This window comes from Eptesicus fuscus, chromosome 6 (assembly GCF_027574615.1).
Source record: "Eptesicus fuscus isolate TK198812 chromosome 6, DD_ASM_mEF_20220401, whole genome shotgun sequence".
NCBI classification, from domain to species: domain Eukaryota; kingdom Metazoa; phylum Chordata; class Mammalia; order Chiroptera; family Vespertilionidae; genus Eptesicus; species Eptesicus fuscus.
The window spans coordinates 100,823,904-100,840,913 of record NC_072478.1 but is presented as its reverse complement, the minus strand read 5'-3'; the positions used below and the strand labels follow the sequence as shown (position 1 = coordinate 100,840,913).

The window sequence follows — 17,010 nt, the reverse complement described above, 5'->3', positions numbered from 1 at the left end:
GGAGGACTTGCTACTTTCGTTAGGTGCACTAAGGCTAGATGGTTGCATACCAGTAAGTCCTTATTGGTTAGAATGAAGACTGAGATACATGTGGGTAAAGTGACATGATGTCCGAGATTTGCTTCTAAATTATTCCAGAAAGAAAAAAAAAAGAAAGTGTGTATACGTGAGGGGGGATAGAGGAAATGAAATTGGCGAAGTATTGATAATTATTGAAGTTAATGTTTATTATGCTGTTCTCTCTACTTTTGTGTATGTTTTTAAATTTTCACTAGAAAAATCAAAACCATTACTTTCTTGGGGAAAATAAAAACCACAGGGGGCTGTTCCCTACCCCCGGAATTTCTAACCCAGAACATCCAGGATTACATCTGCGGGTTGCAGTTTCCAACATGTGCTATGTGATGCTAGAGCTGCTGGTCCAGAGGCGGCACTTTGAGAACCACCGCACCCGCCCCAGCGACACAGTCTTCCCTTGCGTGATTCCTACTCACCTCTCACGCGTCCCCTGGAGATTCCCTTTGGCTCCCCGGCACGGATTGTGGTCTCCTGTTATACAGGGCCCTGCCGTACAAGCACCTCATACTTCATAGCCTCTGACTGAATTATAAATACTCACCTGTATGGCATTGTGTCCTTATGTGTGTCTTCCCTACAATTTTATAAGCTTCATAAGCAAAGAGCTAGTTCCCTACCTATCCCTGTGCCTGGCCACTGTGCCTGGCATATAGTAGGCACCCAATCAATGTGTGTGGATGGATGAATGGACGGGTGGATGAATCTATGTTAAATGTGGGCAGAGCACTCAGAGGGCTCGTCACATGTTGCAGAGTGTGTTGCAGAGAGAGTGCAAAGGAGGAAGACCCACTTGGCCACATCAGCCAGGTTCTCCCTGGCAACCAGGAAAATGACAGCGGCTGCACCCGGACCTCCCGCCCCTCTGCCCCTCGGTAAAAACAGGAACAGCGCAGGCAATGGGCAGGAGCCCTCTCCACAGGCAGGGTCCTGCCTTGCCCCAGGCTGGGTGACTCTGGACAGGTCCTCTCTCTTTCAGGGCCTCCCTTTTGCCATTTGCAAACCAAGAAGGTTGGGCCTTTTAGCGCTAACATTTGTTAAGCAGCATGGGTTCTGAGCAAAGATGCTTCATTCTGATCAGTATCCAACAATGGTCAAGGCTTGGTCCTTTCCCGTTTGGGCTAGGGCAGTGGTCGGCAAACTGCAGCTCGTGAGCCACATGCAGCTCTTTGGCCCCTTGAGTGTGGCTCTTCCACAAAATACCACGTGCGGGCGCGCACGTACAGTGCGATTGAAACTTCGTGGCCCATGCGCAGAAGTCGGTTTTCGGCTCTCAAAAGAAATTTCAATCGTTGTGCTGTTGATATTTGGCTCTGTTGACTAATGAGTTTGCCGACCACTGGGCTAGGGCTTCACAAAGGAAATCAAGCTGGCAGGGCTGATGGGTTCTTGCTTCTCTCCAGAGACTCTGGAGCCATCCTTCCCCAGGAGCTGGGAGTGGGGTGGCCGCGGGCGGACATGGGGTCACAGATCCAGCCCTCACATGTCAGACCAGGCGTCCTCAAACTACGGCCCGCGGGCCACATGCAGGTGTTTTCGCCGTTTCGTTTTTTTACTTCAAAATAAGATATGTGCTCTGTGCATAGGAATTTGTTCATAGTTTTTTTTTAAACTATAGTCTGGCGCTCCAACGGTCTGAGGGACAGTGAACTGGCCCCCTGCTTAAAAAGTTTGAGGACCCCTGCGTTAGAGCCTCGGGAGCGCCCACATCCAGCTGCCTGTCACCTGCTTTAGGGCAGCGTTCCACCGGATGGCCTGGCTGAGGTTCAGGACCAGAGCACTTAACCAAGGCTCCAAATGCACTCGTGTGTTTCGCATGCGGTGTCCCCAAATCGCTTCCGTCTTCTCTTTCATTTCCTTTTCTGCAGCCCCAGTTTTGGATAGTGACTCAGCCTGCGTGGCGTTACTCTGCTCATCTGTCTGTGACTTACTAGGAGGATCCCCAACAGGGGTGCGGACGCCCCATCACTTCCTCCAAGATTTCCTTCTCGTGTTTTGTCTTTGTTTGTACAAGTCTAGGCTTTCTCTCCTTAGGGTGATAGGCTGCATGCAGTTCTGTGCCGAAAGGATCGATTCAGAAACGGTTTAGAAAAGCTCAGAGAGAGTCTAAGAAGAAAGACGCGAGGCTCATGACGCCTTTGCCACATTGTTCAGTGGAGAAAACCGGCTTTGAACCCGGCTTTCACCTAAGAGATGGCCACTGCTTCCATCCGGTGTTTTCATTCAGGGTCAGAGCCTCTTCGCCCTGTTCCCGGCTTTGTTTGGGGTTTTGTTTGTTCGGGCAGAGGGTGTGTTTCCTCTTCAGGGGGGTCCCAGGGACCTCTCCTTGAGACTGTATAAAAAGCAAGCTCCAGAAGACTGGAAGGAAGTAGGGTGTCTGCAGGTTCAGGGTGCGGGGCTTAGAAAAGTTGATAAGAATGTTTAAAATTGAAGGATTAAAAAGACTCTTGAAAAGCCCATCCATTATGAAGTCCATTTATATATAAATATATATTCTCCAAAACCACATGAATAAAGGGGGAAGGAAGGAAGGAAGGAAGGAAAAAAACTGGCTTCAGTTCAGGATGTCAATTATGTCCTTTTTTTAATCCCCTTTTTACAATTTATTTGACATTTTGAACAGTGGCCAAAAAAGCTATTATAACTATAAAACATATTCATGGGTATAATCTCATTAAGTTGAGCGATTTAATTAAGGTATTGACATGCTTAATTGATACGTGTAAGCCAAGACCATTTTCATATCTCATTTCCATATGCTTTCTGCTCTAAGAGAAGTGAGGAGCTGGATCTTTTAAAAAAAAAAAAAAGGGACGCCCTCCATAAAAGCGCTATAGATCCATCTGCGCGACGTCCCGGGGGACCACTTCCCGCCACTCTCCCGGATTCCGAGCCAGCACTCCGCTAAGTGGCCCTGCTGAGGGGGCGGGTGATGGATACCCAGCCTGAGTGCTTGTCAGGCCCTCTTATGATCAATAGGAGAATATTTATATTAATAAAGCACCAAGTTAATTAAATAAAACGGTCCTCTGGGTAAACTTAAGATACTAGGGGGTGGGCAGAGATCCATATATTCTGCCGTGTGAACATTAAGCATTGCCTTGAAATTTTATGGCGCTTTTAAAAACTCGCTTTGTAATGTAAAAAGTTTGAAACCTCCGCAAGTGTTCTGTGCCAGGACCCGGCGGCGTCTGCCTTCCGCAGGAGGAAGGCCTGGGAGCTGGAGATGGGGCTTAGGGGGGCGCTGACACACTTTCCCGGGGTGGGGGGGGTGTGAGGGGGTGTCTGGGCAGACCTAGCTGGGCTGGAGGATGGAAACCTGAGCTCAGTGCAGGGTCCCCACAGCCAAGATGACACGTCCTTCTCCCCAGAGCAGCCTTTCAAGTCAGATGTGAGAGAGAGACCTTGGACCGCCGGCCATTCTTGGTCCCCTCATCCTGCGAAAGCCCGAACTAGGACCTTCTGGAGAGGAGCCTCTTCCAGCCTCACAGACCCCCTCTCACAGCAGCCCGGACCCTTTCCGTGTCTATTCCTCCGTGGTGTGTGTGTGTGCACCTGTCTCCATCCGGCTTCTCCCTCTCACACCTGTGCCTCTTTCTCCGCGTGTCTCTGCCTTTCACAGTCTCTTCTGGAAATGCCTGTCTCTCTGGTGCCTTTCCCTCCCACTTTCTCGTCTCTTCTCTCTAGTTTTACTCTCCCTGTCTCACTGAGTCAGTCTTCTTGCTCTCTCCTTCTTGGTCTGTGTTTCTCTGCCTGCCTGTCTTTCCCTTTCTCCCTTCCCTTCCCTTCCCTTCCTTCCCCCCACCCTCCCTCTGTTTTTCAGTCTCCCTCTCTTATCTTTATAGCTGTCTGTCTGTCTGTCTCCCCCTCCGCTTGGGTTGTCCTGCCCGCCTACAGCGGGGTCTAAAGAAGGCCTCTCATTCACAGACAGCCCCTCTACACCGTCACTCAGAGGCTGACTTTCCAGTCTTTTCTGGAGCAGCCTTGAGGCCTCCATTGGGTTTGGGATAACAAAGAGGACAGACCCACTGCATCCACCTGGAGCAGCTGGGTCCTCTGCTGAGGGGCCTCACACTTGCTGTCCCCTTTGGCATCTCCCATGGACTGTGTCTTTTCCTTCTCTCAGCTTTGACCTAAAGCCATGGTCCATTGCAGTCACCCTGCTAACGATGAGCCCTCACTGAAATGTGAGCCCAGGAGTTACGCAGGGAGTGAGGACAGGCAGGGAACTTGCTTTAGTAGCAAGTGCATCTCCCGTCCCCACTGTGACCACTCTCTCCGAGGGCTGCTTCCTGCCCGGCTCCGGCTGCCCGCAGCTCACCCAGGTCCCCAGCTTCCTTGGGAAGGAGGAGGGTTCTTTGACTCGTGCAGAGTCTGTGCAGAGGAGGCCCGATCAACACTCTACTCTCAGCCCAGAGCCTGTGTAAGGGTCGGGCCACTTCCCGGTCTAGCCCTGCCGGCTGTGCCTCCAGCTGCCTCAGCTGCCCCAGCTGCCCGCCTTTCCATCCTCTCAGTGGGAGTCCCCGCCAGCTTCTCCTGTGCACAGCAGCTGCTGCACAGCCCTCCCTTCCCAGCCAGCCGCCTGGGTTACAGAGAGCTGTGTGGCTTTAAACTCCGCCCCCATCTTTGCCACCCTGTCCTCTTCACCCTCAGGAGAGCCTGGTAGATTCCTGCAGGGCCCAGGGAAGCTTTGAGGCACTGCAGGCCAAGTGGGACCCAACAACTGCTTTCGTTGGTGTTGAACTTGACCTGGAATTGCTGCGTTATAGTTTTAGGGTTCCTGTGTAATGTTCTCTGGGCCAAGGAATTCGCAGGGATTTTCTTGTCTTCTACTCACAGTGTTTGAAGGCAGATGCAAGGACTCACAATAATTAGTATTTGTGAAAGCCAGGTAGCATTCAAGAGCTCTAAGTTCATTAGCCGTTTCATAATTCTCTGGCATAAACATATTCATTGTCCCCATGTTACAGATGAGAACACTGAGGCTCATACAAAGCCACAGGTAGCAAGCAGCAAAGCTGGAGTTCACACCCAGGTCCTCCAGACTCCTGAGCCATGCTCTCCCTTCTGTTCCTCACCCCTCCTGGGGTCTTGGCCCCATGCAGGACCTTGGGGTCAGGTATGAAAGGAAACGTGTTACCAGGAAGAGTGTGGCTCAGGCTGTGGTCCAGGAGCAGTCTCGGGGAGGCAAGGGGATGCTTCAGAAGAAGTCGCCCTCATCCCTCTCTTTGCTCCCCACCCCTACCAGGGAGGCCCTTCCCTCTTGCACTGCATTTGGCACAAGACTAGTGGCAACAGCCCCACACGCGTCGCTAATTAATTCCATCATCGCCGTTCGCTGGGTTCTCCTCCGCTCACATCCCATGTCTAGTGCCTTTCGAGCTACATGGCCAGAAGCAGGGCTGGGATTAAATATTAGTGTTAACTGCAAACTTGGTGTAAATCTATTGAACTGATGTTTTTATATAAATAAACAAGAGAACAGCATCTCCTCTCCTGTGGTCAAGCCCAGGACCTCCACAGGTGCGAGATATTAGCAGCACCTCTGATTGCTTTGGATGGAACAGTAAGTAGCGCAGGGGCCACGATGAGAAATGTCGTCTGAAGCAATAACGTAGCTTAATGGCCTCCACGGCTGCATACCTCCACTCGCTTCGAGACGAGACGCTGGCCCTGCAGCTCAGGCGGCTGAGCTCTTGCTGAATTGCTTTCCTGCTTCAGTAGAAGATAATTTTGAGCCTTTCTGAAGCCGTATTGATTTTATAGGCAGATGGCCCCAGGATAGCATCTCACCTTCACCGTGGAGGTTTCGCTTATTTAATGGGGTTTTGAAAAGTTAGAGGAAAGAACAGGCATGTACAAGCCACGCTCCCTTGAGCTGTAGCTCTGCATTGCAAATGCCAACCTCCGGGCAGCTGCAGCCCAGGGAGTAATCCCTCCCCACCCCCACCCATCCCACTTGCTGCTATTTCTTCAGTAAAGAGAAGAGTAACCCCGGGCCGTATTGCCAGGAGAAGGGCGGGGTTGTTCAGTCTACGGAACATTCGTCTTAGGGTCAGGCACACAGGCGATCCAGAGGAGAGCTCCAAGAATCCTCTCTTCATGATCAAGTTGGAGGTCACAGGGGTAAGAATTAGGGAGTGGCTTCAACTGCAGTCCCTTCGCCCTCTGGGCTGCCTCTTCTTCCCGCCGCCTCCTCTGCCAGCCCCAAGCTGACTTCTGCGAATGCGCAGGCTCCGTGAGGGTTTCCAGGCCTTCTGCACGGTTTGGCGGGAAGAAGACTAATCACAGAGCAGATGACGACACAGGTGATCAAACATTCTCGCTGCCGGTCACCGCTCCGAGCAGCCCCTGTAGCTCGATGCCGAAGTTCCCCCTCTGTCCCAGAGTCTCATTGTCAGCGTGAGCCTAGACTCAGTGAGTGCCAGGACTCAGCCCCGGCAGGAAGGCGGGGTGGGGGGTGGCTGGTCTTGGAAATGGAACATTGTCGGGCAAGCGGCCCTTTTCTGGATCGAATCCATTTCCAAACCTGTCGTACTCTCTCGGGCCGGGTTTCAGCTCTCTCCGGAGTTCTGCTCAGCCGAGCTCCCAGCACAGCTGCTCATCCCCCTGCCTCTGTTTCCCTCACTACGCCTCTCCCAGGCGGAGACTTTATCTGAGCGGCATTAGTTCTCAAGCAGGACATGCCGCCAAGGAGACAGAGGTAGAGGATGGGGGGATAGGGCCAGAGCTCTTTATAATGTAGAGGGACAAAATGGACGTGGGGTCGGGGGGAGTCCCCATAGCTTGAGATTTATTCTTCATGACCCATTAACCAGGCAATGGCATTGAATCATTTTTGCTTATTTTTAATCCACTCAACAAACATTTTTTTTTAAAGCTGTGTGTCAGGCCTCATGCTCCGCAAAAATCTCTGAGCTCATGAAACTAATAATTTAGTGACGGTACCAGCGGGAATGCCCATGTCACCTTAGGAGCTTGACCTTCTTTCTGCGTGTAGCTTAGCAAACAGCCTCCTCCGATCCAGGCTCACGTCTACCTGCGCCCAGGTCCCTAACTCACCTTGAGCCTTTTGGTCATGTCAGATTTGACCTCCCCCTGGGACAGTTCCTGAGTTAAAGGGCCACAGTGCTGGATGATCTGACATTTTGCTAGAGATTTCTTTTACAGAAAAGATAAGAGGGACACCCACAAGAGATTGTGTCCATCACAGACTCACTTCCTCCTCCCTGATGCCAACAGAAATTGGCCAGAGCGGTAACCGAAAATACACACTTGGAACCCACCAGAAGCCATGTTGGAGAGCACACTCCCCGCCTCCCTAATTTTGCTGATTACTGCTCCGGCAGGCCGCCGCCTGTAGGATATTATGCCTCGGGACCTATGACCATCAGGCCACCATCTGGGAGGCAAATGAGGGTGCCCAGGGCAGCGATGAATCACGAGGCCGGACAAACGCACACACTTCACCTCAGAACAATTCCATAAACAACCCCCAGCCCCCACCGCCTCCCCCTTGCTCCCAAGGTTTCATCTCCTAATTGCAAAAGCTTTTTGGCATGGGGATGTCTTTGTGAAGAAGAGAAGACTCAATTTGGGCCATCTCTCTAAAGAAGACACGGGAACAAGGACGCTTCTCCAATTAATCAGCAAATGCTTGGCTCCAGCTTTCGGCCAGAGGATCGATTTACATAAAACTACTTCTCGAGATGAATTTGCCTCCCTCGGCTCCCCCTGCAGTCCCCTTGTCCAGCCAGCATTAGACATGCCGCCGGGTTTCAGATTGACAGTGTCAGTTACGACAATCGAATTACGGATGAAAGCCTCAGAGGGCGGCCAGGGGAGAGGGACGCAGGGGACAGAGGGGGTGGGGACGGCCTGTCAGCCGGGAGGAGGGTGACCGCACAGAAATAGGCTTTCTCACCCAAACTCCGTTAGGCAGACACATAGCTTCAAACAACAAAAAAACACTAGACAACATCCTTTTGAACTAGGTGGACACGCTCGCCCCCCGCCCCCCCCCCAACCAAAATCAATAAATGAGACCAAAACATCTCATTGGGCCTAAAACTTGGCAGGGGACTATCAGGTACAAAATTAGATCCTGCAAGCAGATGGTTTTCAGCATCAGATTTCTGCACACCCTCTAAGGGCACCAAAATCGCGGCTGTGCCCCCTGAAGGGTACGTGGTGATGGATGCACAGACTAGATTCCAGTCAGATGCTTGTAGTTGGGGTCCTGGTGATGCTTGTAGTTGGGGTCCTGGACCACTTTGTTAGGAAGGGCCGTCTGGACAGAACAGAAGGCACAATTGGACTGATAATGAGAGCTCCCCAGTCAGTCTGATAGCACTGCCTTGTGGGTAAATTGTGGTGATCCCAAGGGTCAGTGAGCTGCTGAGGGGCCCGGCCTCTGTCCCCATTGGCTGGGGGAGGATCCGTCGATAGTAATGCTGTTTCATGACCACGGAGAGCCTTGGTTGAGCTGCATGTGGTAATGAAATGGAGAAAGCTTCTGTTTGGGCTGGAGGCATTGGTTAACCCTGCCAGCCCTGGCGGGTGTTGGTTCAGAGAGAGTCACATTCAATCCGGTGTCTGGAAGGGGGTTCTGTGCTCACAGGAAGGATGGCTGAGTGACCAGAACAGCTCAGGCTATGGATTGCTTCCCTGAATCCAGAGGTTTCTGTCTTGACTGGCTCCCCTTCATATTTCTTGCTAGACACCCCACACCCCCAAGGAGTCCCACAGATCGGTTCTAACATCTGAAACTCTCTCCCCCTCTTGGCAACGAGTAGGCTTCCAGCTACAGCATCCAGCTCCCCGCCTTTCTCTAGAACTGCACTGTGCAGTATAGTAGGCACCAGCCCGCGTGGTTGCAGGGGCCTTGAACTGACATGTACGTAAAGTACACACCAGATTCCAAAGACTTGGTGTAAAAAAGAATGTAAAAATATCTCATTAATAATCTTTATATTGTTGCATGTTGGATGGATAATATGTTGGATATATTGGGTTAAGTAAAATAATCTATTACAATTCATTTTAACTGTTACACTGTTTTTAATGCGGCTAATGAAAAAAAAATGTAAATTGCATAGGCGTCTCGTGTATTCCTATGGGAGAATGCCATTCCAGAATTAGCCCATTTCCCCTGGAGAGGTGTTGGCCTCCGCGCCCTTCAGCCCCGGTCTGGAGTGTTCTGTTGGCCAGCACAGAGGGCTGCTTGTGCATAATTTGGGGGAAATTGAGTTAGACGGGCCCTGCACTTGTCCAGCTCACCCCCTCCTTGCTTTTATGGTCCACATTCAGCCTGATTTACTTACTCACTTTAACCTGGGTAATCCCGACGCACTTGAGTTTGCAATCTCCAGAACATCTGCCCGTAAAGAGACAAAACAGGGCCCCCCTGGTAACTCATCACAGACAAACCCGCAACCCAAGGCCAAGTGCAGCCTTCGAAGCACCCACAGCCCTCAGGCCCCCGAGGGACCCTTAGCGCTGTGTGCTGAACCCAGGCCTCATTGCGGTCACGGCTCTGGACCTGCTCGCATCCCAGCTGCTCGGTCCTGCCCCTGGCCTGCCCGCCAGGGGTCTCTCCCCTAGCCATAGCCCTTCTGGAGAGCTGTGGGAAATCGCCTGTCCCTGAGGCCCACCAGGAAGATCCTAATCCCTGCAGGTTTGGGAGGGTCCAGGGCACCGTGCTTGTTTCGCCTGCCACATTGCTGGGATCCCAGGCAAGGGTGTCATCACCCACAGGCTGTCACACTTCAGAGTCTCCACTCTGGGCCCCAGAGTGGCTTTCTAAAATACAGACTTGCCATTCCCCACCCCTTCAGCCATCTGTGAAAGGAAACATAATCCACACTACCATGATCACACCTAATTTTTTTATAAAGGGATCTATATTTTTCGCAGCACCATCAGTGAATACTGACAGGGGAGTCCCTGAGTCCTCCTGTGAGGACTGTCAACTCTTGACATGCCAACTCTTGAAAACATCTTCGAACTGTCCTGATTTCTATCAGACTACCCACTAGGAAAGATAAAACCAAAGTACTTGACGAATCAGGCCTGCCTCCCTACAAGGGCCATGACTGATATTGCCATCTTTCCCCCTCCCTCCCCGCTCCAAATCTAAAGGGAATTCAGGGCCTCGTGTCAAACCAAGCTGTGCATTCTTTTCCATGTTGGTTCGGAACAATGTGCAGTGTGAGTTTAGGTACATACGGGCTTTCTTCTTGTTGCAGAGGGAAAAACTGAACAGCAGCTCTCGATTTCTGGGGTGTCTGGGGGTTTATTTTACCTTCACATATGTAAGGGGTCTGTGCATTTGTATCTGGGGTCGACGAGAAGGCCAGCTCCAGGACAGGAACCTGGTCTGTTCACCTCAGTATCTCAACATGTTACATGGTGTAGCACATAGTAGGTGCTCATAAAATGAATTGAGTGCCTACTGTGTGAGTGAAATAGGACTCTGAGCTGACATTTACTCAGCCGGTATGAAATACCTGAAGGGTAGGACTAGGACTTTTCTCATGAGCTTCTCAGAGGAGGCAGGACACGAGGAGCTCTTATTGATGTCTTTCATTCAATAACTTAGGGCATCCAGGGAGCAAGCAATGTAAACTCCTGCTGCCGTGAAATATTCAGAAGCCCACCTGGAGCAGTGGGGATAATTGTGGTGTTTTGTCCCCCATTGAGACTCTGATTCTCTGGATCTCAGGAAATGACTCCGTTACTCCATGCGCTCTCCCTGGGACAAAGGATGCCATTGACCAGACACCCCACTGGGGGCACTAGGGCTTCTGAGCTGGGATAGATAGATGCATTTGGTTTTGACAGTGACCCAACTGCAAACACTTAATCTTGCTTATTAAGATAAATTGTCTGCAAAAGAAATTTGCCTTTTAAAATGAATCCTCCCTGAAGTCCACAGTGTAAAATCCCCAGGGAATAGTTTTTCCTGCATGTCTGTCCCTCCTGCTGTATAAGTAAGCAAAGCAATACCTTCCTCTTTGGTTTCTAGAGTGGAGTGATGTGTCATAGTTCCTCTACAGTGGGAGTTGGGGATGAGGAGGGCAGGGGTCACCTTTGTCTGGGATGGTAGTACTGAGAGCACAAGAAATTGTAGATTGGCGGATTATCCATCAGAAACTCAGAAGTCCCTAAATGAGTTTTGATTGATACCTACTCTACCAATGGGCAGGTTTCCTCCTACTAGGCAGTGACTAGGACAGTAATTTTAACATAAATTTAGGCCAAAGAGACTTAGAGTGGTAATCCACTGCCCTGGTCCCAAATCCAGTCATGGTTCCGCTTATAGTGGATCCAAATTTGGCTAATCAAGAGTTGATGGGGTTTTTTTTGTTTGATTGTGTGTGTGTTTTCTGAAAAGGCATCTTGTTGGTCTCAGTGCAAGGGTTTGGGGACTGGGTTGTTTCCATGTTCTTTCGTGGCCTCTTGATCTTTAGTCCTGGATATGTCATCTTTTGGGAATGATTTTTTTTAATCTGAGAACTTCTGGATTCAGGAGACCTGCCCTTGAAACCTTCTTAGGAAATGCTTTGGGTTGGAGTCCGGAGCCCCCTTTCCTGACATTGGCTCCATCTCCTGCTTCTTGGACTTTGCTGCTAAAGGTCCTGGCTGGGAGCCTCCTCGGCAAACTGTCCTTGGGTTCCTGGAGTCACCTCATCCCCCCGCCCCCGGAGAACAGGCCGAGCTGGGGAGTTGGCACTTCTCTCTAACCAAGGGCTGCAGAGGTTAGAGGCAGGAGCGCCCAGGAATTGGGCTAAGCCAGGACCGGACCTAAGTGTCCTGTGTTCCCCTTCTCCATCCTGCGTCCTCCCTCCCTTCCTGGTCTCTCCCAGGAGCAGTTTGTGAGCCCTCCCTGGGCTGGGTCTGCTTCTGAGAGCGCCCACCCGAAGGCAGACCCGGTTCTCCTGAACCCGCCTCTCCTGTTTCATCCAGAGGAATCCAGAATAAAAAAGGGTCCTCCTTTCTAGATGATCGAGGAGGGAAGCCTTCATCCCTCCCCCGGATTCTGTGGAAAGAATATTAGCAGCATTTGTGTGTGTGATTCTTTGAAGAATTGTAGGCACATGTCCTGAGGGTGATGATAAACTATGTTTTCAGCAGCGTCAATTCAGGGCTCAATGGGGGGGCGGGGGGCGGGGAGTCCAAGAAATAAATGAAGCCATTCCTGTCTACAGGGCTCTAGGTGCAAAGTGCACACAAGTATCAACTCACTTTATCCTCACGATTAGCCTCTGAGGTCCGTAAAATAGCTGTCCTCCTGTAAACATGGGGAAACTGAGGCATGGGGCATGTCAGCGGTGGGCATGCTGATATAAGTAGTAAGTGGCTCCACCCACGTCAGAAACAAGAATTCTCCAAGGTTGAGGGAGCTTCCAGCCCCGTGTTGTACCTTCTGGATAACCGGAGATTGATATCTGGGAGCAAACCCCCACCACCACCACCACCACCTCCCAAAACTGCTGCTTAACACAGACAGGACTTCCTGGAAGTAGGAATGTGACCGAGATAAGCACATCTTCCCCAGGGGAACAGAATGCCCTTGGACCTCGCCCATCACCATGGAGTGGGCAGGGCTGGGGGAGGCGGGGACTGCCATGCACCGCTGCTCTGAGAACAAAGCAAGAGCCCGGGACGAATTCCCTACGCTCCGCTGGAACTAGACAACCTTTCAATCCATTTAGCAAAGTGTCCGCAGTTCCCGTTTCGGGGTAGATGGAGCAATAATAAATTTGCAAAGAAAGTTAATCTGTGTCCAGAGCATTTTAGTAAATTAAAAAGGGGGTGGAGGGGCAGAAGGGGGATATATTGATTCTTGCCAACTTCTGTTTGACTTACTGTCTCCTTAATAAGTCCTCTTCAGTCTTGAGTTTTTGGATGGAATAATCAGTCGGTTAATCATTTTCCGGAAGCAGGAAAATGCACTTTAGCTAATGCAGTTCCCTTTCTTTCAGAGCCCTAATCACTTAGAAAGGCGTCCCAATTCATAACCCCACTTCCCAACCAAGAAAGCCTTTCCCACCTGCCTTCTCCCTTTATTTCCCCGGAAAACCAAGCACACCTCCCTCCCACCCTACGCCAACCTCGTACCTTTCATCTATGTTTTGTGTTTTTTTTTTTTTTAAAGCAAGTTCCCTTTTTCTGGTCACTTCCCCACATGTCCCCTCAGGAAGGGTGAGGTACTCCAGCCTCAACAAGTCATTGGCCAGAACTAGGCTCTCGGCACTCCGGATAGATTTTGTTATTTTTATTTAAGTGTCAGCCGAAAATGGTGGCTCTTGTCTCTCCCAGGGATAGTACTTAACAATAGCTCCGTGCTGGGCATCACGCTGAGATAAACACACCCTCAGGAACCCTCACAAAGGCCCCGAGATAATTGCGAAGGGACAGTTACCGAAAATGAAGCACCAGCCCCGAGCCTCCTCCACGCCCCATCAGTAACACCATTAAAGCCGTCAGTTTGTCAGCCTACTGGAGGTATTTATGAAATCAATACACACTCCCGCAGATGGATGGCAGCCGTATTGTCCGCCGGAGAGGAGAGGCTCAATGGAAAATGAAATTAATAAAATTTATAAGCAGATTGTCATGGAGAACAGATAAATTCCCTACAATCTACTGTTTTGCTCAGCTGTGGCAGGTGGGAAACCATAGTGGGGGGGAGTGCGGGGGGGCAGGGGGAGCAGGAAGAAAGCTTAGCCTGGGCTCCTTAGACTCGGAGCAGGACTCGGGTATGTACAGCGAGAAAACAGTGCGCAGACACCCAGTGGCCGCCCCGCCCGAGCGCAGGATTTTGCCTGTGTGGCTGCTTTTGTGGGGGATTTCCCAGCAACTCCACCAGGTGTGTCTGCTTAAATATTGCTTTCTCCTCTGTGTCCCACCGTCCTGCAAACCAGAACCTTCATGCAATCATTGTTCTGTCTGTGTAGTTGGGGAACCTTAGCCTCAGAGGGGTAGTGCATTGCTGGGGTATGTGTGTGCCCCTTCTTGTCACTTCCAAATATGGTTGGAGCGGGCGGTTCTAACCCTGTCTTGGGTCTGCTACTCCCCCCCGCCCCCCCCCCCCCCCCCCCGCCTGTAATGGTATATGGATCATCAGCTGTTCGCCGAGTGTGGCCTGAGTGTGGCCCAAGCGGCCACAGATAGCAGCCCAGCCTGGGAGGCAAGGGCAGGGCTGGCTGTCCTGGAGACCAGCCTCCGCTCGCCAGAAAAGACTGGGCCCATTGTGGCTGCTGGAGCCTGGGGGGCGGCCCAGATGCCCGGTGGAAATTGCATTAGTTGGATGACAGGACCCTGGCCCCCTTCTCTTGGAGGCTGATGGAGAGCAGAGGCGTGGCCTCGGTGACACTGCCGACCTTTTCTGTCATCGTGGGCTTTGTTCAGCGCCCCGACTCCAGGCTGGAGCCCTGCTCATTGAATCAGGCCCAGCCGGGGGAGCCTGCAGCCAGGCCCCTCGTGCATCTAAATTGACTTACATCAGTTGCAGGCCAAGGAAACTGGATTTGGGAGGGGGGGGCACCCTCTTATTCAGCCCCAGAAGCCACACGTACTCCGATCTGCACCCAACCCCAACTCTGAGCCTTGCCTTGGAGCCTAACAGGGTCCCAGACAACCCCCAAGGCTCTCCGGCACCTGCCAGTGGCTCAGAGTGTGGCAGCTCACCTCAGAGGTGGGAGAAGGCAAATGCACGCCTCGCCTCCCTGGTCTGGTTTCCCTCCTGCCCCCGTGCAAAATGTCCATCCAGAGGCCCAGGTTTTGGTGGAGGATGGTGGTCTGGCCTCTCTTTCCAGTATCTGGAGCCGCCTACAGCCGTCGCTTAGGTGTCCGTGGGAATGGGCACAGGAGTGTCCCTGGGTGCACTCCGACTCTAGGACACCTGGCAGTTCGACACGCGTTTGCCTGTGACCCAGCCCGTGCTCCCTGTAGGACAGGAAAGTTCATCCTAGTGTTTCCTAAAATAGCAGCGTGCGACCCTATAGCCATCTATACAAGGGGATGATATACAGGCATTCAGAATGTTGGCATAGATGTACTGCTAATGACATGAGCAGATGTTCTCAATATAATAAGTGGAAAAGAAGTTATAACAGACTATATGCTATGAGATCATATGGGTGACATTTATAGATAAATTACTCCTAATTGGTAACAGTGGTTATGTCTGGGTAGGTAAAATATTTTTTTGGCCTTAATATCTGAAGGCTTTTGTGTTCTTTTCAAAATAATGGAGAACTATAACTACAAATATGCACATGTGTGTGTATATATATAATATATGATTGGTATATGTAGCTATAGGTATACATGTATGTATGATTGATTACTCGCTGAGATCCCAGGCAGCCTGAGGTATGAGTGAAAACAAGTGCTTGTGTTTGGTCTCGCAAATACATATATGTATATATATATATATAACTGGAAACAAAATGGAAAAGACCGTATGGGTCTTAGGAATGGAAACTGAGGCTTTGGGGACTCTTTAAGAGGACCTGGCAGAGGGTTTGGGTTTGAGCCAGCTTGGAGAGTTCCTTGCCCTCCCTCCTTGAAGCAACACCTTAGCACTGCCTAATGCGGGATGAGGTGCCAACGGGACCCCTACTTTGGATGGTTTTATGGAAATGCAATTTGAATTCATCATGCCTGTCACTAAGATGACCCAGGAGGCCCAGAAGACTCTAAGCGACAGAGATGGCCGGCCCCTGTCAGAAAATCAGGAGGCCAGCTCCATTCCCACCCCAGATGACAAAGGCAGCGGGTCCCTGAGAGATGGGAGAAGGAGAGGTGTTGACCTGCTATGGGGGAGGGACGCGTGCGGGAGGAGGGGCAAGGGGTCGTCTCTGGGAGGTGGCAAAACAGAGAGTTGGGTGCAGTGTGTGCAACAAATAACCCAGCGGCTTGGCTCCTGGCCTGGAGGTGCGAGACCACCCACAGAGCCCGCCCTGGAGGCGAGCGGCTCCCCCTGGTAACCATTCCAGCAAAGGCCATCTCTAAGGAACAATGCGCAGGCTTGTGGCAGCCTGGGGCCTGAGACTAAACAGTCCCCCAAACAGCCCGCACGGGGTTTTGTTATCGTAATGAGATGCAGACAGAGCCGGCCTGTGGTTAACTCCGTGCCTCTCTTCCTCTTGTTTAGAGATCTGAGCGAGAACCAGATCCTGGGCATCCCGAGGAAGGCGTTCCGCGGCATCGCCGACGTGAAGAACCTGTAAGTAATGTTTTCGCTGCTTCGCTGCAGATGTGGCTCTCAGGCCAGAGCGGGGGCGAGGGAGGGGACATCCAGGCGGTACGCCGCGCCCTGTGTGGCCTGCGCCAGGCGCCTTGGAGACACTGAGGGGTGTGCTTCCGTGGTTTCCAGGGAGCACACGTCGAATGCCACAACGGCTGCATACAGTCCTGTTCCTCCTGGCTATTCGTCCCCACATACGTCCCAGACCTGGGTCAGAGCCGGCCCTGCAGTAGCTCTGTGGCCTGGCCTGGGCCTCAGTTCTGCTTCTCCCAATGCCACCATCATCTATAAAACTGGGGTGATAGCCTGGTGGGGGTGCTGATGCAGGTGAGAAAATATTTAAGTACTGCGTAGCACATAATAAATGTTCAACAAATGGGAGCCTTGATGATGATGATGATGATGATGATGATGAAGATGAGGACTGTGGCGGTGACGATTTAACGGGAACCTGGAAGACAGAGACAGATCCAGTTCGCTAGGTGCTTGAATAAGTTGTTGTTTTAATTTGAAATAATTGTTGATTCACAGGAAATTGCACAAAATGGTAGACAGGTCCATGTGCTGTTTCACCCAGCTTTCTCCCGGTGGTGGCATCTTACATAACTGTAGTGCAATATCTAAACAAGGAAACTGATGTGGGTATATTCCACCGACCTTATTCTTCAGATTCCACA

The 17,010-nt window shown here is 51.3% G+C and overlaps 1 protein-coding gene across 1 annotated transcript in view; it reads left to right on the top strand.

The window, feature by feature from the left end:
• SLIT3 (slit guidance ligand 3) overlaps positions 1-17,010 on the top strand; it is a 526,414-nt gene that overhangs the window by 349,449 nt on the left and 159,955 nt on the right. Inside the window, exon 5 of the mRNA XM_008147633.3 lies at positions 16,241-16,312. Coding sequence (XP_008145855.2) covers positions 16,241-16,312 — 72 coding nt within the window. The remainder of the gene's footprint in view (positions 1-16,240; positions 16,313-17,010) is intronic.